This window comes from Cryptotermes secundus, unplaced genomic scaffold, assembly GCF_002891405.2.
Source record: "Cryptotermes secundus unplaced genomic scaffold, Csec_1.0 scaffold423, whole genome shotgun sequence".
NCBI lineage: Eukaryota > Metazoa > Arthropoda > Insecta > Blattodea > Kalotermitidae > Cryptotermes > Cryptotermes secundus.
Window position 1 is genome coordinate 1058231 of NW_019731985.1, and position 22464 is coordinate 1080694.

General features: G+C 41.3%; 1 protein-coding gene across 7 annotated transcripts in view; it reads left to right on the top strand.

The window, feature by feature from the left end:
* Window positions 1–1534: 1534 nt before the first annotated feature.
* LOC111867454 (multidrug resistance-associated protein 5) overlaps window positions 1535–22464 on the top strand; it is a 39731-nt gene continuing 18801 nt past the window's right edge. The window contains exons 1-12 of one of the 7 annotated variants that reach the window (XM_023857342.2): window positions 1540–1669; window positions 2076–2360; window positions 2870–3025; window positions 5706–5864; window positions 6991–7138; window positions 7804–7946; window positions 8575–8662; window positions 9221–9394; window positions 10002–10149; window positions 12370–12518; window positions 15754–15864; window positions 19207–19317. In XM_023857342.2, coding sequence (XP_023713110.1) covers window positions 2260–2360; window positions 2870–3025; window positions 5706–5864; window positions 6991–7138; window positions 7804–7946; window positions 8575–8662; window positions 9221–9394; window positions 10002–10149; window positions 12370–12518; window positions 15754–15864; window positions 19207–19317 — 1488 coding nt within the window. In that variant the 5' untranslated portion in view covers window positions 1540–1669; window positions 2076–2259. Of the gene's footprint in view, window positions 2361–2869; window positions 3026–5705; window positions 5865–6990; window positions 7139–7803; window positions 7947–8574; window positions 8663–9220; window positions 9395–10001; window positions 10150–12369; window positions 12519–15753; window positions 15865–19206; window positions 19318–21272; window positions 21384–22464 lie in introns of all 7 variants that reach the window. The other 6 variants (XM_023857348.2, XM_033752668.1, XM_023857343.2 and 3 more) reach the window with 6 other exon arrangements.

Here is a 22464-nt window from a genome sequence, read left to right on the forward strand (position 1 = left end):
ACCTGGGGCAGGCTACAATAGGCCAATCAGTGGCCATCGTGCCGAGTGGACCCAGTTGGACTCCACCCCCCACTAATGGGATTCATAAGTATCCACCTATGTGTATCATTTCTGAAACCATTTAATCGACTTTGGTGAAATTTTGCGACACAAATGTAAAAAGATGAGTCATGAAATGTTCATCTTGCAAGAGGTGGATACATGATACAAAGTTTGTGCATCACTAATACATTATTAATTTTTTTTTTTATTTCTGGGTGTGTGAGATGTTAATAGAAATATGATCTAGGAATGGGGAAAGGGAAGATTATGGAAGGAAAGAGTTATGGTGAGTATGTCGGTATGTCTCGAGTGACTGGAAAACAAAATTGAGATGGTTCCCTCTCTGAGATGTTATGTAGCTCCTTACACAAATTATGTAAAAGTGCCTCAAGAAGATGCAACTGGCCCTAGAGGCCCAGGAGATCCCAGTACTTGAGTATATATTGTGTTCCACATGGACATCTAATTTGCATTAACCAGCAATTTTCAGATAAGTTCCCATACTCTGAAGCTGCTGTTGTGAGAAGTTATGTCTATATGACAATTTCCAAGATCATATGTAAGTTTGATGCAGTTCTGTGTTAGATGACCTATATGGTTTTCAATTGGCCTGTATGAGGACACTATTGAAACTTGGATGAAAATATGATCAAAGTTGACTTTAACATTAGAATGGCTTATTTAGTGGAAAAGGATGCTTGCAAAAAACATAAGTAAATGCATGGTTCAGTCCTCAGACACATTCTGCTGTGTAGTCAGAGAGGTAATCTGTGTTTTGGAGGGACATGTCGATGCCTATTTAAAGAGTCTAGAAGCCAAGCAAGAAACCAGTATGAACAATGTAGGAGAGACTTTAACCATACTAATAGGTGTTATCCCATATGAGTTTAAATGACATGTGTAGTCTGTTCAGTATTGTTGAATGATTGGTTGGTGCATCTCTTGTTCAGAATGTTTGGAATACAGACACATTATTGCTATGGAACATTGCTCAAGAATAAACAATTTGTACCCAAGAAAAGACCATGCTCTGGTATACACTGGGTAATCAAATCCTGATCTATGCTGATGTTCATTTCTTGGGTAAAACGTAAATCATAAAATGTTAGTTTCTGAGTTAATGGTTTATTGAACCTGTCAATTTTGTGGAGTTACACCACCATTTTCTTCTAAGTTTAGCACATGCGATAAATTTAGTGTAAGGAAGAAGAATTCTAATTCTCTAGTCAATTTAACCCCTTTTTGCTACAAAAGAAAATGAAAGCAAACTTGTGCCACTGTAAATATAACAATGAACGTTCTTGGAGTAAATCGTCTGCTATTCTGACGGGAAAAACTTTGTGAAATGTTTGAGCGATACTGAAAGCCTTTACTTGCAATCTTCAAGCGTTGAGTACAGATCAGTCGGTTCAGGGTTCAGTGCGATTTATAAATAGTTTATGCAATTACCAACAGAGAGCAGTAATGTGAATGGTAATATTAATGGGATGGGCGTGGTTGTCTGCTGACAGCGCCGAAAGGGTCGAAAGTTTGGTTGTGATCGTTATGATTGTTATAGCGTTATGATCGTTATGATGAAGCTACTTTTGTCTCCATGTTTAAGCTGTAGCCAACGATTAAAGTTCATGTAATGATCCGTGCAACGTAGTTGTATAATGGGCATTGTGCCATCTAATACCTTTCATGAAAACCGCAATTGACTGCAATTATGCTGGCGTAGCAGGTCGAGAGCTCTCCAGCAAACCGGTTACCAAATTTTACCAGTATTCACAACTAGTTTAGTTATGTACGATTGCTATGCTTGCGATTTTAGGAAACTAATTTATCTTGTACTAGTTATGAATGTGTTATATGTGCTCTTCATGGGAAGGAAGAGTCTTAGTGGCAGTGCATAATAATTTCTCTTCATAACTTCAACGCCGTATATCGATTTCTTTGCAATTGAACGTCATACAAAATGGCAGTCAATGTATATATAATGCTGTTATCACCACTAATATTTACTTTATTATTAAACTTTTGTGTTTTTATAGCTTCCTACAGTTATCTCTGGTTATCTGTGTCGCTAGTGGATAAGTCATGGGAGAGTGTGTTTTGTGGTCGTGGCAGTTTTAAAGTGCAAGGTGCAACGCGTTATGCGCTTGGATTGCCCCAGATTGCTTGAAACATTTGACATTGTATGTTCAGTTGACCAACTGACAAATAATATTCAGGGTTATGGCAGACAGTTCAAAAGAAGGGATCTTCGTAGAAGGTGGTGGTGTTCAGACTTGCCCACCCCCACGGTTATACACACCCAAGGACCCGGCGAATGATAGGTAAGGTAATATGTTTCGCTAGCAGAAGGAATAGAACATTTACAGCACAGAAGAAGAGGTAAAGGCCTAAAGTTCAAAATATCGTTTGGAACTCGAATGTTTCAGTTTTTCTGCCTTATTTTTTATATGTATATTGTTGGTATAACTTGGTCAAACTTAGGGGAACTCAAATCAAATTCTAGCTTTTACTGTTTCCTAGCTTCAGAGCAAGGAATAAGGTGCAAAAGCAGCCCTAGCACAAAAACATTTTAATGTAGATATTGCATGTACTTAATGACCATTTTATAGAGATAATACCTCAGTTTCCATTGTTCTGATACACTGGAAAAACTCTGTGAAATGTCTGAAGGATGCTACTTATGAGAATATAAACTGTGGTTCAAAAATGCTGCCATAACACTAAGCCCTACCATATAGATCAGTTTTGTGCATTTGGTCGCGGCAAATGATCCAGTCTCGACTTTTGAACGTATCTTGAATGCAGGACAAGAAATTGTGTTTTGTTGCAGCGTGAGGAGCATCCCAAAGGAAGGTGGTGGCAGTATGGTTAGACATGGTCCATACCGAGCATATGTGTATGCTCCTCCACAATACACTCCTGGTCGTGGCATCAGGAAATACAAGACTGCACTTAAGAACTTGATTCCTGTCCGCAAGGAAGCCAGGTTTGTATAGTGACACACTTTTGAATTAAGTTCACATCTGTTTCTTTTATAGAAGAAAAGAGGTCCTCAAACCGTTTTTGTTCATAGAAGCTTTCAGACTTGAAAATTACTGGCACAAACCTGGCACAAGAACAATAAAATGAGACAAAATGACTTGTGGGAATTGAGGTTTTCACAATGGGAAAGAAACTGAGTATGAAGTCTGCTGATGTTTTAGAAGCGCGTGCGCGCGCACACACACACTGCCTTCATATTCAGATATTCAGGATCAAAGAGCAAGCAGACATGCAAGGTGCTCCATCACCTGTCAGCTCACTTTAATAGAACATGAATAATGCTTTTTCCTGGGCTGTGACATTGTGAGGTACAGTTAGAGCCAGGCATTTTGGAGGAGCATATATAGCTATCATGTTCAGGGCTCAGCCAGGCCAAGAAACCATTTGAAGCCATCAGTGAGCTCAGCTGAAGTTGCCATCTTCTGCCGCTGGTTTCTTAAGTGACTTACTGTTTGACCCTGAAGATTGTGACTGTATGTAGCTGTGATTCATATGGCCTTATCTAAACCACATGGTTTAGCCTCACATCAAGCTTTGTAGAATATGTTTCTATGCAGGCAGGATGAATGAATGAATAAAGGATGGGCCTTCTCAGCCCTTACACCATGACCTACAGTGATCTATGGTGCTTTGTGCGGGCAGGATCATCTGCTTTCTGCACATTCCAGTTGAGGGGGCTGAGCACTAGTTATCTTCTGTATATAGACAGGGCCAGTGATTTAGTCCTCTATTCGCAGTCTGTGATGTGCAGCTGCAGTTTCATTTGAGCAATAACACATAGTGCAAGTTTTGTGGAGAAGCCTGTATCGCAGGATGTGTCACTACACTCCCCAGTCCTTCCAGGCAAATGCTGAGATAGGATCTCAACTAGGCTCCTGCCAGAGCCTTCCCATCATTCATCATTCATTTGTCATGCTACCAGTTGCAGCTATATAATCTAGCTACTGACAGCGTCACGAAGTTACCTCCTGAAGAAGAATATATATATGTCAGCTTTAACCACTTTCTTTTTATTGTAGCTTCCATGACATAAAACCCTCCATCTACCATGTTTCCACTGTTTACTGGGTTAGTGTGTGGCAGGAGTAGCATGCATTGCCAGGAGCCCATCCTCTGTGAGGATATCTTAAGAGCATTGTGAAGTTATATGTTATAAAGTTGGTACTGGTTTACATTGTGATCCTCAGTGACAACATGCTTAGGGTGTTAATGTCTGCCATGGTTTTTTCTCTACTTTGCCTAGTGATGACTGTCCCACTAGTCTGTAATAAGCGTTGAGTATGGTGCATGGTTAGAATGATAAGTTCTCGCAGTTTTAGGAAAACAGAAGACAGGGTATTGTGTGTCTGCCACTTGTTTTGTGTTACACATGTGGGTAAGTGCAGAAGTTGCATGTTTTTCCAAATATTTGACATCTTGTAACAACATGTGGAGGTGCTACAGGAAGGAGTTCTCACTTCTGTCCCACTGCAGAAAGTTTTTACAACAGTCCTGTTGCAATTGTTGGTGGTGCGGAAATAAAATGCAGCAATGGGATAGTTCCCAGTCACATGCTGCTCATATGAAGTATTGTGAAGGTAAGAGCCAATGGTTCACAAATTTCGGACAGACTTGTGAATCTCGCTTATTATATCATCATGATCGTCATCATCATCAGTAATCTGTCAGATGACAGGTCCACAGTCTCTTCCAAAACAGTTCCTCCACTTAATGCGATCTAGAGCTTTCTCCTTCAAATGACAGTATCCTCTTCTGTCCCCAAGGTCATCCAGCATCTTCTTACGTCTTCTTCCTCGTCTTCTTGTCACTTCTATCCGCCCATCTATCTTTCCTTTAATAACTTCTTTTAGAAGGCAGTTTCTGCATAAAACATGACCAATCCAATTAGCCTTCCGTTTTCTTATTTCATGTAGGATATTCCTCTGCTCACTGACTCTAATTAACACTTCTTCATTTCTCACATAATCGGTCCAACTGATCTTCTCCATTCTTCTCCAACACCACATTTCGAAACTTTCCAGATGTTTCTGATCTACTGCCCTAAGTGTCCATGTTTCAGCCCCATACAGAGCTATGCTCCAAATGTAGCATTTCACTAGTTTCTTCCTCAAATTTAAGTCCAATTTGCTGGTAAAAAGATTCTTCTTCTTGCTAAATGCAGCTTTTGCCATGGCAATCCTGGATTTAATTTCACTAGTACAATTACATATAACATTCTTTTGTCTCTCTCTATCTATCTGTCTCTCTTTCTCCATGGTCAGGTTGCCAAATGATCATAATCTTCCTTTGAAGTGATTTGTATTTCTACTGTTGGTTGGTAACACTGCTTGCCAACTGTTTGATGCTGAAACCAATTGCTGTAGAGTTCCATGCCACAAAAGAATGGAGAAGGTGTGTCACATTTGTTTCCACTTTTGGTGCCCCTTCTTTGGTTCAGCAAGTGTGCATGTGATCATATTGTAGTTGTAAATAGGCAATTTGACCATTTCACTGCAGTTTATTTGAACAGGTGCTTACGAATAACTGAGGCAACCAACACGTGCCTCTGTTGTCTCATGTATTTACCGAATCAGACCTGCTATATATGTTAACAGTCTGATGTGTCCCTGTATATTTCAATGCAGGCAGAAGGACGTGATATCTGTCGACAGTGCTGGGTTTCTCTCCTTCATCTCATTCTCATGGATGTCTAAGTACATATATAAAGCCTACAGAGTAGGGCTGACTGCAGAGGATATTCCTGAAGTGTCTCCTCTGGATTCGTGTGATCTCAATGCCCAGAGGTAATAACAAAGTCTGAGTGTGTGTGTGTGAATACTTAGCTGTGTGTACTGTGTACTTGCAGCAAACATTATGTGGAAATGCTGGTACAGCGTTGCCATGGTAATTATCAGTAAAGGCTACACGTGTTGTGCAGAGGTGGTGGATGTCGATTATGCAGGAATGACATTTGAATTTCAACGATGGATTTGGAATGTAAAGAAGTTTGAAATGTTGGAATTTGTGAATGGGTGCGGTGCAGCCGAAACAAGTCACCAGGAGTTTATAGCGAAAAGCCTGTCACCTTTTGTGATGAAAGTTGCATTTGCTGACCAGTCTTTTTAAGAAGTCATGGTGTATGAGAATTGGCAAATGTTGTTTTACTGTTTTGTCCTTGTGTGAAAAGGGGTAAGGCACCTACTAAATGGGGTTTGTAAGAAAGAGCTAATCTCACTTGATGATCCAGCTGAGAAAGAATGTCCCCAGATTTTTACGTGTACCTTATTTAACAAGACTGATGATAACTCAGATTGTATAGTATAGATATTCAGAAATTCAGCTGTACTAACTGTACTGAACCATTAGAATTAATTTATTTTGCTCTGTGTGAAGTATAATGTGTTGAAAGAGAGCAATCAATGATTTGTAACACCAATTCTTGCTTTTGCAAATAAGTATTTTGTAATGTTGTGCTCAGGCCACGCCATAGCTCAAGCGGTTAGTCGCTGGCTTGCCACTGCGGTGGCCCGGGTTCAATCCCGGGTCTGGTCAAGTGGGATTTGTGGTGGACAAAGTGGTGCTGGGGCAGGTTTTCTCCAAGTACTTGATTTCCCCTGCCAATCTTCATTCCACCAAATTCCCCATCATAATCACCCGTGGCAGGCTACAATAGGCCAATCAGTGGCCGCCGTGCCGAGTGGACCCAGTTGGACTCCACCCCCCACTAAGCAAATTAATGTTGTGCTTCTTTGGAAGACTGGGATGTCACACCATGTAATCTGGTAGTTTTTTACTGTATTGTATGTTGTACTCTGAAGACAGAGGCAGCCTGTTCAGCTGAAACACTGGTAAAGTGTCTACCAGAGTGCACAGTGTCACACTCTCTGTATGAACTTAAAATCTGATGAATGATGCTTTGTTTCAATTCAGGCTTGAATTGCTGTGGCAGGAGGAAGTCAGTCATAAAGGACCAAAGAGGGCTTCGTTTGGTTCTGCAGTTTGGAGGTTTATCAGGACCCGCGTCATTGTGTCCAGCATAGTGTTCTTGTTGAGCCTTGCACTGGGATTTGTTAGTTCGGTAGGTTGCCCTCTGTTAATGACTAAGTATTGCTTTCCAGTGAGGGACGTTCATTAGAATCTGACCAGAGAGCCATTTATTCCAGTCCCTCAAAATCATGAGCTTCCAGACATGCATAACACTGGTTCTGTTGTCCACTAAGGAACCCATCACATGCAGCTCACTGACTGTGTTGCATGTGACTGGAATTAGTGTCTCCTGACCATGTTTATAGACACCCAGAGATGGCACACTTAACTGTGCTGTTAGTAGTTCAGACTATAGGGTGATTAAGGAATGAATTGGAAAGGATGTGGAAGGAAGCAGTTGTGACGTAATTTGAGGAACTACTCCCAGCATTTGCCTGGAGAAACTGAGGAAAATGGCTGAGATTTAAACCCAAGGCCTCTTGAATATGAGGCGGGAGTGCTGTGATGTTTGTGCACAAATGTGAGATCGGGGACTGCGGATGTCATTGGTTGTAACCATAGTGGTAAGTCCAAGTTTTGTTGTCACTGTCTGTGTGGTGGAGAGATTTCAGTTGATATTCCCATGTTCATGACAGATGTTATATTGAAAATGGTGACCGTTTTTGAGTCCAGGATTATTTAAATGTTTCTTCTTCCCTCACTTGGCACCAGTCACTCTGCCCTTTGTTGTTATTGCTCTGAAATTTTGGTATACAGACAATCTTCATGCGGAAGCTACTGGAGTACGCAGAGGATGAGAATGGCGATGTCATGATGGGCGTGACATGGGCACTATGTCTCACACTTGCCGAGTTTCTGCGAGTCATCTTATTTTCTTGGAACTGGGCACTGAACTACAGGTAACAGTAATTCTGAAAGAGGACTTTGTCAGTCTGTGAAATGCTCATATCAGTTCCTGAAAGGTCAGATAGGCTGTTCTTTGTTGGAGAGTGTAGTGCAGAATATTTGCCTCTGTTCAGCTCTCAGAGTTCTAATCTTTTATCTTCTCTGCATAAAGTGCAACCATAGTGCACATATATGGGTAGTAATGTCAGTCTGTCCATTTGTTTCAGCTAAAGGACTGCCAGGAGGATTTAGACAGATTGTTGATAGAGATGTTGTGTTAATGGGGGGTCAAATCCAAATCTCTGCTTCTTAATTTTTTATAATCAGTAGTAGTAACATAGATACATGAATTGGCTTAACACTGCTACTGAATTGCAGAAACAGCAGTAACCGAAAGGAATTTTAATCATGGTAATGCTTGTAACTATCCTGATGATAGATACCAAAGAAAATGATTCTGGAGCTGTACGAAAGAGGTATATGCTGAGGTGCACTTCAGTATGGGTAGCAGGTTCAAAATCATGTTTAGAGCACTGAAATGTGTGTATCCTGCCCCTACCTTTGTTTACTGTGATGTAGATTACTGCTTTGTGTTCTTTCTTCAGTTAAGTGACAGTGATTAGATTGTTTTTGTTGATGCAGGACTGCGATAAGGTTGCGCTCAGCTTGTCTCGCCATGTTGTACAGGAAGGTGGTCCGACTCAATAGCCTCGGTGCAAAATCTGGAGGAGTAAGTATGCTGTTTGTTTATATAAGTGTTTGTCTCTCTCTTTTTGCTGTTAGAACCCAAAGGTTCAACAACATTAACACCAAAGCCTGCAACTGGACATGATCCTGAGCCAGTTCCTTCCACCTCCCAGCATCAAAACCTATTCTTCTAAGACCCATCTTACCACTTAACTAAAACTCTTGTAACAGCACTCAAAGGTTCATTGCTTCCTGTACTGAAGCCTGCCACTGATGCATTCCTGAGTTAATCTGCCGAGGAGGGCATGTCTATTGTGTGTCTGCCTGCATTGAGAGCAGCTGGACAGATTTTGATGAAATCTAGTATGAGTGTCATGCTGTTAGGGCACATAGTCAGTATGCCATACAGCAAGTGGTATTATATTTTACTGTGGGTGCTCTGTGATCTAGATGGACGAGTCTCCTGTGAAAGGAGCCCTGCCAAGTGTCAAAAAGTTAATTCTGAATTAGAACCAGCCAGAGGTGCTAAGCATTGAAAGCTGAAGTACAGGAAGCCATATTATGTCTGCTAAGCATTACTAATTTCAGTATTTTGTTTCAGTTAATTAACTTGTTTTCAAGTGATGGACAGCGTGTCTTCGATATGGTTCTCTTTGGACCAATGATTGTTGGAGGCCCTGTTGTCACAGTGCTTGGTGTGTTCTATATACTTTGGCTGCTTGGACCATGGGCTCTCCTTGGAATGACAACGTTCCTTCTGTTTTACCCAGCCCAGGTAAGACGTTCTTGCTGTCCATAAGGCACAGTTAAGACACTGATGTGATGTTTTATCCTTGCAAATATAAATGTTTATGTATAGCATGATCTTCTGAGATGTGACGCCATGTTGTACTCCAGTAGACAGTTACCAGTGTTTCAGAGGGATGTACAGTTTCCACCTTCAAGGTTCCCTGAAGGTTGATGGAAGCATTTTCCTTCACACAGTTTCACCAAACAGATTTGTCTAATGGTAGTAAGTACCCTGCATGTGTCTTTGTCAGGTTCAAATCTGAGCTGAGACACTGACTGTACTGGCTGTTTCTTGTGGTCCTGGCAGCCAAATGCTAGGACAGTTTGATCTCAGCTTAGGTTATGTGGGGTTTGTGATGGACAGAGTGGCTCCTCTGAGCTCGTCTTCAAAGTTTCCCCTGCCAATTTCTTTCCACAGCTGCTACATACTCGTTAATCATCCTGTCATCAGTGCTGTATTGTCCTGATTCCGACAGCATTGCTAATGACCAGCTAAGTGATGAGAAGCCTCTGAATCAAGGTACATGGTGTCACGGCACAGATGACCACAGTTGCTGCTATGGAAACCTGATATCTTGTTGTCTTGTTTGCAGTATGGCTTGTCACGACTGATGGGCTACTTGAGGGGCAAGACAGTGACTGTCTCTGACCAGCGAGTGCGACTGATCACAGAGATTCTCAGTTCCATCAAGTTTGTTAAAATGTATGCCTGGGAGAAATGCTTTGCCAAAGCCATATTGCGTAAGTCTCGACTCTATTTGCTTTGATTTATTTAACAATCTCAGGCCATGTAGCATTCAGTGGTACATCGATTAGTGAATAATGAATTTTAAAGGATGTGGAAGGAAGTGGTTGTGGCCTAATTTGAGGTACATGAGTATTTGCTTGTAGGGACAGAGAAAACCATAAACAGATTTTTGTGCAGATAGCTTGTCTCTGAGCTGAGACTGGAGTTTGGGACTTGCCATATGCAACACAGCATGTCTTGTAAGTGTTCAGGGCTGCAGATTGCCTTAATTTTAGACCAGTTTACACAAGGAGCGATCGGTTTTGCTGGGCATTGTATGTTTCCTATGTCTGTCTACCCTTCTGTTGGAAATTTTTTTACTGATTATATATTTCAAAATTCTTTTTTTTGGGGGGGGCAGTATTTTGCAGTGCTGTTAGTAGCTAGGTTCTACTGCATTGGATGGTAGGATGGTGATTTGGAAGGAAGCGGTTGTGGCCTGATAGAGGTACTGTTGTTGCATTTGTCTTGAGGGACTGAGGAAAATCATGAAAACTCATTTGGCAGTGTCCTTGATGTACTGGTTGAGATTCAAATGAAACATGAGCCAAGAGTGTTACCAGTGTGCCATCACATTTATTTTAAATTGTAATCTTCACCAGTTCTGTTTGGTGGTTATTCAGACCTCTGAGGTGGCAGATGCTTTGGCATTGCTTCATTCTAAAACTTGTATGTTGTTCACTGAGAGAATGACTGTATGCTGAGGTGTGTTCCAAATGTAGGTTCCGTTTCGTTGCAAATTGTTCATATAAACTGTGTTGCATTGCCAGCAACTCACTTGTACATAGTTGCAAACTTTGGTAGAATGCTATGTGCATACTGTTCTTCAGTGCTGTGTTTTCCTTACTGGTAAATTCTATCCTGAGTTCAGTTGTTTTGGTAGATTGATTGGTGCTGTGTGCCTCAAACTGAACAATTTTGGATTGTCATCAGCCAAGTCAGGAGAAGCAGCATGTGAACAGCTTTGTATCAAATAGTATTTAATTTTGAAGACATGACTGGCTCACACAGCCTTACTGTGATTTGCACTGGCTACAACATGTAGCACAGTGGATGCCTGCTGTGTCCTGATGATCACCGCATTGTGTTGTGAGAGTGAACATGGATGGCGTGGTCCATTGTGTCAGCTGCTTCTGTTAGCCTGGCACCTGCATCTGGGAACCCATGGCAGATATTGCTGTCTCAATTGTAGAATTGTTGCCGGCAGAGGGCACGTACCACTTCACATGGGCCCTGAACCATGTTGGGGAGGGGGGCTGGTTTCCACATTCTCAATGTTTTGTCTCTGATGCATGTGAGAATGTCGGCCTGTGAGCAGAGGACCATGTGTCTGGATCTGACCAGTAGACAAACTCAGAACCCTCTGAACAAGGGTGTAATGTTGTGCCATGAGAACACCTGTCCTTCTCATTCAAACTCTTGTGCTTTTTAGATTGTGTGCAGCCTTCTGAGTTATGACACTGCAGTCTGGTTGTTGGATATGAGCATTTTGGAGCAACATACTGCCTCCATCTTCAGGATTGTAGTGGGTGGTGGTTAGATATGGCCAAGTTATATGGGTGTATTTTAGGTTTCTCTTGTGTGAGAACTCCATTGGGACTGTACATATGTTTTGTATTTATATGACATATTCCACATCCTACAGTCATTTTGACTAACTTTGGATCCATGGAATGTAATGTAATGTAAAATGTTGATTTCCAAGTACCAGACTATACAGAATCACAGAAGAATGCAGTTTGAGTACTCATCACATTTAGAACCACAGACTTTATATTTTAATACTGCTAACAGTTGCAAATTGTCCATGCGTTTAATTAATTAAGCCCTGCACTATGGGAACACATGGAGGAGCAGATATACAGATCTGTGGAGTCAAAGGTGAGTGGTCAGCTAGCTTTGTGTTCCAGGCTCTCTGCTCCTGGGGAAAGAACCCTAGTTCCTATTTGATAGGAGGTTGTGTAGCGTAGACCTCAGAGCTGGTTTCATTGCTGTGAAAAATATGGAAGTGTCTTGCACCTGCCAGAAATCAAATTCTGATTCTTAGGCTGTCCAGCCCATAACCAGTCACTGTAGCAACAGAGATATGTGGGCTTGTGATCTTGAAGAGAAGCAAGACCTTAAAAATACATCCAGAGTTCGTCAGGCTATATTAATGTCTGCTGTCATTGTAGAGGTCAGGAAGAAGGAACATGACTACCTGCAGAAGACAGCATACTGCCAGAGTCTGAGCATTTCTATGGCACCGACTGTTCCTGTCATCTCGGCAATCATCACGTTCCTGGCTCACGTTGGTGCTGGCAACAGCCTTACTGCAGCTCAGGTATTGCTCCCGCAGTGTAGTGTGTCTGTTGAATTGAATTTGAATTGAATTTATTTACATTCTATAAATCCTAAGCAGGTTAGTACCTTTGGATACAGAACAAGTCAAAAGGTTACATACATAAGTACAGGCAATTTTAGCTTAAAAATTAATATAACTTAATTTTACGTCATTCTCTATTTACATTCAAGTATTCATCTAAAGAGTAGAAGGAATGAGCATGTAGATAATTCTTTAACTCTGATTTAAACTTTTTAGTATCATTGCCCAAGTTTTTAATACTTTGTGGCAGATTGTTGAACACTTTTATGCCAGTAAAGTAGACTCCTTTTTGATATACTGATAAAGTTGATGAGGGTAGGTGGAAGTTATATTTTTGTCTAGTATTCATGTTATAGACATCAGAATTTAATTTGAATTTATCTTTGTTGTAAACAACAAATAAGAGAAGCGATAATATGTATTGTGATTGAAGAGGTAGAATTTTTAATTTCTTAAATAATTCTCTACATGAATCTCTACTTCTACATCCTGTAATGATTCTAATTATATTCTTTTGTATTTTAAAAATTATTACACTATGTGAAGAGTTCCCCCAAAATATTAATCCATAGTTCATAATAGAATGAAAGTAGGCATGGTAAACCATCTTCAGTGTTTCCTGTGACATAAAAGGCTTAATTGATCTCATCGCATAGCAAGCTGCATTTAATTTAGGTATAATTTGTTCAATATGTATTTTCCAAGACAGTGTACTGTCTACATGTATTCCAAGGAATTCTGTATCAAGTACTTTACAGATTAATTTGTTGGCATAACTGATGTCCAGATCAATTTGGTGGTTGTTTTTAGTTGTGAATGATATGTAATGGGTTTTATCAAAATTTAATGAGAGTTGTTGATCTCAGGGAAGGGAAAGATCTGGTAAATCAGTAATTTTTCTTTTTTGTGGCCAATGTAGACAGAACTGTAGCATGAAATCCAATAAGTTGTATGGTGGTTACAGGTTAGGTAGGTGGCCAAGTTAAAGGTTGTTGGTCTTGTGTAAATTAATATAGTTTTTCCAGTTCCATAAAAATGTGACCAACTTCACATTTCACTGTAACTGGTTTTATTGCAATTTCTACATGCCTTAGGAGTTACAGAGCTGCTGTGTGGCCACTGTATTGGCTGCGTTTAGTATGCTGGCTACATACTGCATCACATTGTATCTTGCAGCATCAAATCATCAGGGTCCCCCCATTTTCTGATTACAACTAATGACTAGAATTAATTCTCTGGAGTATCACACCATACAGTGTTGTAGAGAGGTGCCAATATCCCAAATGAACCTGCTGACTCCTGCCTGGTTCTACTTGTACCATGAGCGTGGAGGCATGAGGTTTGTCTAAAATGTTGGCACCTGTCAACCAGGTAGGAATGCACTCAGTGTTATGACAAGCTTCACTTGCAGGCCACCAGCTTCTTTCTCTTCCTTCCAGAAAATTTTTCTATATGGAATTGTGCTCCAGCCTGTTCTTTCTAGAACAATATTTTCCTGAAAGATTCTCGGTATCCGTCTGCCTTCAGTGGTAGCATTGAGGTGAGCTTTCTGTTGACTCATGTAATGAATTCTGCATGTCTGTGTTTCTTCATTACAATTTCAGTTACAGCTCCTGTATCTAGTCTCATGTTTGGTTCAGCATTTGTAAGACAGGACTGAACACATTTCTGCATGGTTCCCATTTGTTAGGCCTGTGAATCCTGTGTGAAGCACTGCCAGCCAGATTTCATAATTTGATTGTTTTGTGCAGGTTGCCCTGTTAGGGGAAGGGATGGAAGTTAGGGAAATTTATAAAACTGGGATTACTTTGACCACTGAATGGAGGAAAATCTTAAATTGCAGAACATGGAATGGAGGTTCCACTGTGTGGGAATGCAGGATGTGTTTCTGTGAGGGGCCTTATATGTCACACATGTGATTGAGCTCATTTGTCATTCACTTCCTGTGAGTATAATTAGCAAGACGTCGGCAGTAGTAAGGGATGAGAAGCTGTCTGAGAGTGGGCGCCCTTGCATGAACTCTTGCCCCCAGTGATGGAATGGTCATGAGAGGGTTGTCTGGCAGAGGTTAATGTGGTCATTGAATCATGAGAAGGGGCACATGGTATTGTCACATTCCTGAAATTGTGTGTTTTGTAGTGATGAAGGCATCAGTCTGCGAGTGGAAAATCTGCACCTAAATTTGATTGGGCATTGGACTTGGGACTGCCGGAGTGAGGGTACACTGACTTACCCTGAGACAACTCAGTACACATAAATCTTGGAGATTGATGTATGGCATTAAAATTGTAAACATAAAACTCTAAAGTGTTGCTGTAATTTTCTGCGCCTTTACTGTTACATGGCAAAAAGTTCTGCGTAATGTGGCAGGCCCACTGCATGTCAAGCATGTTTGTGGCTGCTGTCATGACTGTAGTATTCCCGGCTTTTCTCCTTACACCAGTCTCATGCTTTGAATGACTTGTATAGTGTATATGCCTGTAGTGCGTCTGGTTGCTTGTTTACAGGCATGATGTGATAGTTCATAACCTTTCCATCTTGGCTGTGCTGATTGGTTAAAGTTCAATAATATTGAGCATTTTGTGGTACATTTAACATAACCAAAACAGTTTGTAAAACATTTAAATGGAGTGGTTTTTTAGCATAAGGTAATGATGAAGTTTATCCTTTATGGCCAGTGGTAATTGTATGTACCACCTGCTTTAATGTACAGAAACTCTGTGTTTTGCCCACACAAGTGTATTTCTATGTTTTTTCTCTACACAGCAATAACTGGGTGAACTTTATAATTGAGATGCAATGTGTTTTCATTACTGTAAGAACAATTTTTAAATATTATCTACATGAGTTTCAGGCTTCAAAGTTCTGAACCTGAAAAAACGAATATGTTACAAGTTCAGCGTTGAGGGGCAGGTGTAGTCAGGTAATGTTTCGTGTTCACTGTGAGACATCGTCACAGTAGACTCTAAAGGGTTCTGACGATGGTGTATAACAGTCAGAATTACTGGGTTTTTGGACCTGTTCCATCATCCGGTATTCTAGTCGAGGTTTCCCCTTCACCTGAGGATGGAAACAGATCCAGTTTCTGAAACATTGTGTTTTCTAGTCTCTAGACTGTAGGACGATGGAAAAAGTCCAAAACCCCATAAGTGTGAGGATCATCACAGTAGATAACTGATGTTCCTTTTTGCAGGCATTTTCACTGATTGCATATATGATGCGCCATATGCAGCCGCTTCTCCATCTCGGCTGTGAGTTCGGGTTGAAGATCTGTTCAGGGCGAAAAGCAGTGCTTAGATTACAGGTTTTTCAGATTGTTGCTATCTGATTCCTTGGGTATTCACACGGTGTGCGGTGATCTGCTTTTAACTTTCTTTTGTTGCTCCTGTTTTAGAATTTCTTCACAATGTGTGGCACCTTTCAGCATGATCAACACACAAGTTATTTTTTCACTTTATTGTATGATTTCGAGGGCTGGAAGTGGCAGTAGAAGCAGGCAAAGCTTTTGTTTAGGAAGCTATTCTCTGCGTAAGCTTAGCCTCTCTGAGGAGTCTATTTCCAGTGTCTTGAGCAATACGCATGGAAACAAATTCACAAACCTTCATTGTAATGGTTTCGTTAATGTTATGTGCATTGTAATTCCCCCAGGATTTTCTGCTGAGTTGGAGTGTTTGCCTAGTTCTGAAGGGCCATTTCCAGCCCCAGTACTTTCTATTTTGTGTGCTGTTTCAGGGCCCTAACTTCCAGATATTGTATCTCTGTATATTTACAATTGCCTTAGTCACTACACTCCAGAATGTTACCATCCATGTTATGGCCTTCTGGTGTACAGTACTGTGTGCTCTGGTAGGTAGGCGCGGATGTTGCAGGGGAATGTGTTGATCCATCTTCAGGATACATGGTCTGGATTTGGAGGGGAGAGGGACAGTTGTTGCTGTTCTTAATTAAGCGCCATGCCTTGAAGATACACAGGCTAATGGAAGTATAGCTCCACACACATTCTCTTGACCACTGTACTGGATGGAGGTGTGTGGTCAGCTTATATACTGACGGCTCTGCCTCCTGGAAAGAGAACCCCTGGTGGATAGCAGGCTCGGAGGGTGCTGCAGCTTGTCTGGGCAAGGTGAAAGAGAGAGAGAGAGAGAGAGAAAAATACCATGCCTGTGCCAGGAGTCAAAACCTGGCTATTCCTTGGCTGTCCAGTCTCCCCAGTCGCTGTACTGGCTGAGGTATGTTGGCTTCATGTAGGGCAGAGTTCCTCTGAACTGCTGGCACCAACCCACCTGTCAGACTGTATGGCCATAACTGGAATTCCACAAAGTAGACAGTTCATTGTTGATTATCCATTGTAATGGAGGGCAGGGCACGTGAAAGGGGAAGTCCGTATTTCTTGTTAAGAGTTGTGATCCTTCCTGTTCATGTCTGTCTGACTATTGACACTGATGTATGCATTAATTATCTTCTTTTGTGTTTGGCAGTCATGCAGAGTTGCACACAAGCTTATGCTAGTGCCACTCAGTGAAGCTAGCAGAATATGCCTGTGCAACTGACATGGATGTCAGTGCATAAAGGAATTTAAGAGAATGAAATCATCAGTCATTCGGCAAAATCATGTCGTGAACGTCTGTTTATAGGACCTCAAGCTCTCTGTGGCACCTCAGAATTTGTTACTGAGTGAGCCTTCAGGGTCAGAGAGTGTTGCAGTTCACATGCACACAGGAACTCTCTGCCAAAAGAAAACTGTTCAAGTTCAATGGAAACCAGTTGACACTAGTGAGAGGACTGTCAGTAGCACACTACTGTCGCTTGAAGGGACACGTGTTTGATCTGGAACTGTGGATGGGACACCATGTATCCTGAGCTGGATCTGGATCTTGCCCCTGGGAAGGGAATTCACTTCGTGAAATGGAGTGACTTTGGGAAGGGCTCTGTTAAGCAAGGTGCTGGGTGTTTCATTTGACATGCAGGCCTAAATCTTAAAAAGTGGATGCATGACAGATTGGCAACAGTCACACTGTCCCCCTTTAGTGTACCTGATATGGTCAATTTAATTTTCAGTCAGATGAGTTTCCTACAGGCAGGCTATTCATCTTTTCACCTGAGGACAGAGAGAACTTTATTATCCAGAACAGTCGAAATCTCTTTGAAGCACTTGATGGTGCACAAATTCCATAAAACCTAATAATAATTAGTGATCATGTCTACTTCACAGCAGTTGTCTTCTGGCTTTCTCCGTGTTCACATGTTTGACTAAACAGGCTTACATGGCATTCATACTGACACAAGATGGCTGAGTTGCCTTGTTCTAGGACCGACGTTGTTTACTGTTTGAAGGTTTCAGGTTCTGTGAGCACTGTTAATTTGCAGCTGGCTAGAGTTGCTTCTCCACTCTACCACTTGGGCTTATGAGTAAATAGTATGCCAATGCCTTAGTCTTCTTCTGCACAGGATAGACAGAACATGTAATGTTAGTTAATGCAGGTTCCATTCATCCACATATTTCACCTCCAAAACAGTGCAATGAATTTTGATGGAATTTGAGACTGAGGAACCTCACTTAAAAATCACAATTTGAATTTCAGTTTGGACTGTATCAGTGTGGTATGGCCCTTACTTCTCATGAAAGTTAAAATAAATCAAGTTCTTTTTTAAATATTGTTTAGTATACATAAGATTAGAACAGGACATAAAATAAGCAGTTCATTCAAACCTCCAGCATTTATTTGAAACATTTTAAAATTAGCTGCTGTTTATTAATGAAATGTAAATAAACACCAGTTATGTCTCTGTGCAGTGATTGCATCGGATAGAATTTGGTAGTCAGTGGGCCCTGGGTTTGACTACAATGTGAGAAAACAGATGTGTGCTGATGTAAGAGTCATCTGGCAATCGCAGCAGAGCCGGGTCCCGAGCATTGCTTGCTTTATGTGCACCTTAGACAGGTGGCAGTGGTTAGTCCTACTGGTTTCTGTTTGGGCGGTCCCAAATTCTTGATCTTAATATAAGTTGGCTATCCTGACCAAGGTTTTCACGCCCTTCTCAGCCCTGTTAGGGCTGAGAAGGATGTAACCATCTCTATCCAGACCCTTCGCAATCCACCATTTACAGTTATCATACTCTGTGACACTGATAACATGTGTAGTTGAAAAAGTAGAATTAAATAAATGTACAGTGGCAGTGTCCAACAGAACTGCAGTGTAGCAAACTGTGGCGGATCTTTTAGAGAGCAACATAGTTGATCGGGTTGCATGCACTGCATTAAGATGGAGCAGCAGAAAATGAAGTTGGAATGTTTCAGTCTGTTTCAGCTCTTGATCATTTGTATTTGACACTGTGAATATGCTCTGTATGTGTGGAAGGACTGTTCTCAGTGTAACAATTGGAGGAGGTCCATGCTCTTTATTACACCATGCCTGAATTTATTGTCTGCCTGTGGTACAGTGGTTTCCATGCTAGAGTACTTCAGAGCTCTCACAGTTATTCAAGTTTTATCGACAGTAAATATTAAGATCTTGGCCTTCTGAGATGTGATGTCATATGCTCTGGTAGATACCGATGTTCTGGAGGAATATCTTGCATCATCAGGCTGACCTGGAGATAGCATTCACAATGCAAAAGGCTGTAATCTCATGATTCTGTTTTTCAGGCATTTTCCTTGGTACCCTTTCTTAGCAATCAAATGAAAGATGCATTGAGCAGGCTACGACAGAGTACCAGATCTGTGTGCGATGCCATTGTGGCACTTGCAAGGATAAAGGTGCCTCTGTTTGATCTTTCTTACACGTTGTAGTTTAATTCTTGCATGATCAAAGTGCAAAGTAGATTGGGGTGGTGTGCTGATGGTGATATGTTGTTAACTTCTCATGCTTGGCTTGCTAGATAAAGGCGCTTAAGTTTCTGTCAGTTTTAATGTGTACCAACAATATTCACCAACTAGTGGTGAGGTTGCCAATCACAGTAGCCATTTGGCCTAAGGCATGAACTGTCTTCACCCGCTTGGAACATTGGGGTCGTGGGTTAGAATCCCACTCGAGGCATGGATGTCTGTGTGCATTTATTCTGTGTTTGTGTTGTTCTGTGTATAGGTGGAGGCCTTGTGGTGGGCTGATCCCACATCCAAGGAGTCCTACTGACTGTGTGTAGGATTAAGAATCTGAAAAGTGGCCAAGCCATAGATAGATTGTAGTGAGGTTGACAATACATGGACCTGTACATGCACTCCCCCTTACAGCTTCATATTGTATGTAGTGCTTAATTAGTTAAGCACAGGGACAACTTTACCTTTACCTTACCTACAGCATGCACACAAATTTTTGTCTCTTTCAAGTGTTAAAGAGGGCTCAAGTTCTCTTCTTATATAATGACACACTCAGAACCCAGACGTAATGTTGAAAGTAATTAAATTTCGTTTTCTTGTAGATCAATTTGTGTCCTTTGTAGTAATTTTTTATTTTTGTCATTAAGCCCTTCTTACAGCACATGGATTTGTTAGCCAGATTCCCAGGCCAACAGTAAATATTACTCTTTGTTCAGAAATATCCAATTTCGTTGGATACACAACATTAGAGAGCCTGCAGCAACACTCACTGTCCTGTCCTGTTGTCATATGGAAGCACTCCAAATACTCAGCCCCCTCCCCTTGCAACTGCAGTGTGAGGTATACATATTGAACCACTTCACCTGAGGATGCTGACTGCTGTGTGCGCCAGACCGTTAGGAGGGCTTCAACATGTGATGCAACTAAACTAAGCCCAAGTTACGCATCCGAAAATTTGGCCATGAGTCACTTCTTTCTGTTAGCTGGAAAACTGGATTTTTTGACCTATATATTTTGAGGTGCTCAAGAGATCACCAAAACCGAAGAGAGATAAGTACGCTTGGGTTAGAGACAATTCTGTAATGAGGAGGTTCCCATCTCTTTGTGGCATCATTTGAGTGATTACATGAATTGTACTGTGGTGTACAAATTGGAATAAGCAAAATCAAACCGGATGAGTGTGCCTTTAACATTCTTGACTTGCATCTGGGGAGGTCTCGGTTTGAATCTCAGCCGAAGTGTCTGCTATTCTTGATCTCTTTCATGGTTTTCCTCAGTCCCTCAAAAATGCAGGATAGTGCCCTGATCATGCCCATGAGTTCTTTGTTCTAAATCCCTTCCAATTCATCGCACATCGTATGGTTTGGATACTAACAGCATCATTAAGTAACAGCCCCCTTTTCCCCAGAGACATGTGGAGACATATTGGTTTGTAAATTAATTTTTGATAATAGAATTACTGTCTTCTCAGAAACAGCACACCCCATGGGGTTGTTTCATTTGTACAATGGAGTGTGTGATGTCTGTAGATGTCAGCAAGAAATTGGTTTGTGAACTGTGTCAGACAACATGTCAGTACTGCATGCACAGGTGCTTGTGTTGGTGCATCATTGGCCATACAATGGGTGCAGGTTCCTCAGCACCCAGACCGGCTTCCTGGGCACCCAGCCTCCTCTCCAGCAGATAACTGGAGGCTTTTCCTGCAGGGGTGAAGTGACTGTGAAGCCGAAAACGCCGTCCAGTGCGAACGTCTAGAACGTGTGTGTAACCTCCATGCCATCATGATGCAGAACTTCGGTTGCACAATTTCATGTATTTCAGTAAATCAGTGAGCGTAATTTTAATTTTGTTAGAAATATTTGCGGTGCAATTTCACTTATTGAGAACTATTTCAGGCATTCCCTGTGGTTTCTCTCCTCAACACTCAGATACGGAACTCATTCAACATTTTGCAAATTGGGACTCAAAATGTGTATCAAGGACTGGTGTCCTTCAGCAGACTGCAGGTAGCTTATGCTCCCAATGAGGGTTTTCGTTACTTTGTATTGAAGCATACTGTGCAGGTGACTTCTTGTCGAACTTCTGTCTGTTCTGTTCAGATTGTGGTCTGTGAACTGTTCCACTGTATGTACTTGCAGAAATCTGTGGACCTTGTAGGTTATTTTGTATATATAATTTGTTCTGTTTTTCATGGAGTTTGAAATTCTGAAAATCCTGGAGTGCTTTTCGCTTTCCATACAGTGGGTTTGTGGCTAAAAGTAGGGACCCATTTGCTGGTCGTGCCCACTGCTTCACGTACATGCACAATTTTTTCCTTTTGCAGAACAAGAATAAAGAATAACATTGATATAAATAGTGCTGTTATGTATATAAAAAATTGTTAACAAGTGTCTGTCTCATGCATGCAGATTCATAGGATGTCACAGAACTCAAAAGGTTCATTACCATGTTCACAAGAGTTCACCATCAATTCCTGTCCTGAGCAAGATGAATTCAGTCTGCCCCCTCCCATCACTGCCTAGGTCTTCCAAGTGGTCTCTTCCATACAGGTTTTCCTACCAAAACTTTGTGTGCAATTTCTCTGTGCTCCCATGCTTGCTGCATGCTCTGCAGGCAGAGGAAAACTTTATGTGCAGTATGTCTTCTGAGAGGTGGGAGCTGAAATTAGCATTCAAATTGTTAGATATCTGTTAGTCCCTTTATATTCAGTACTGAGGTCTGCTTATGTGCTGTGCAAGAAGGTGTCAATATGACATGCCACTGGGAGTGATCTCGGGCCGTGTGACTTGTCTGACCTTCTGCTGTGTATTTTCATTGAGTGGAGGTAGCATTTCCTGTGTTGGGTGCAAGTGTTTTACAGTTTGCTGAGGGCAGCTTCATGGTGGGGGTGTTGTAATTGCTTTGCTTTGAAATGTTAATCATATCACTTCATAATGCTTTAAAGTGTAATAATTATTTTTTTGGGATGTCACGCAGTTTGCAGCTCTTTCTCTGAAATGTCATTGAACTTCTACCAAACTACGTGGCATTAACATTCCAGAAAATTGTGCTCCTCAGTAAAAACTTTATTATTAAATTTGTTTATGT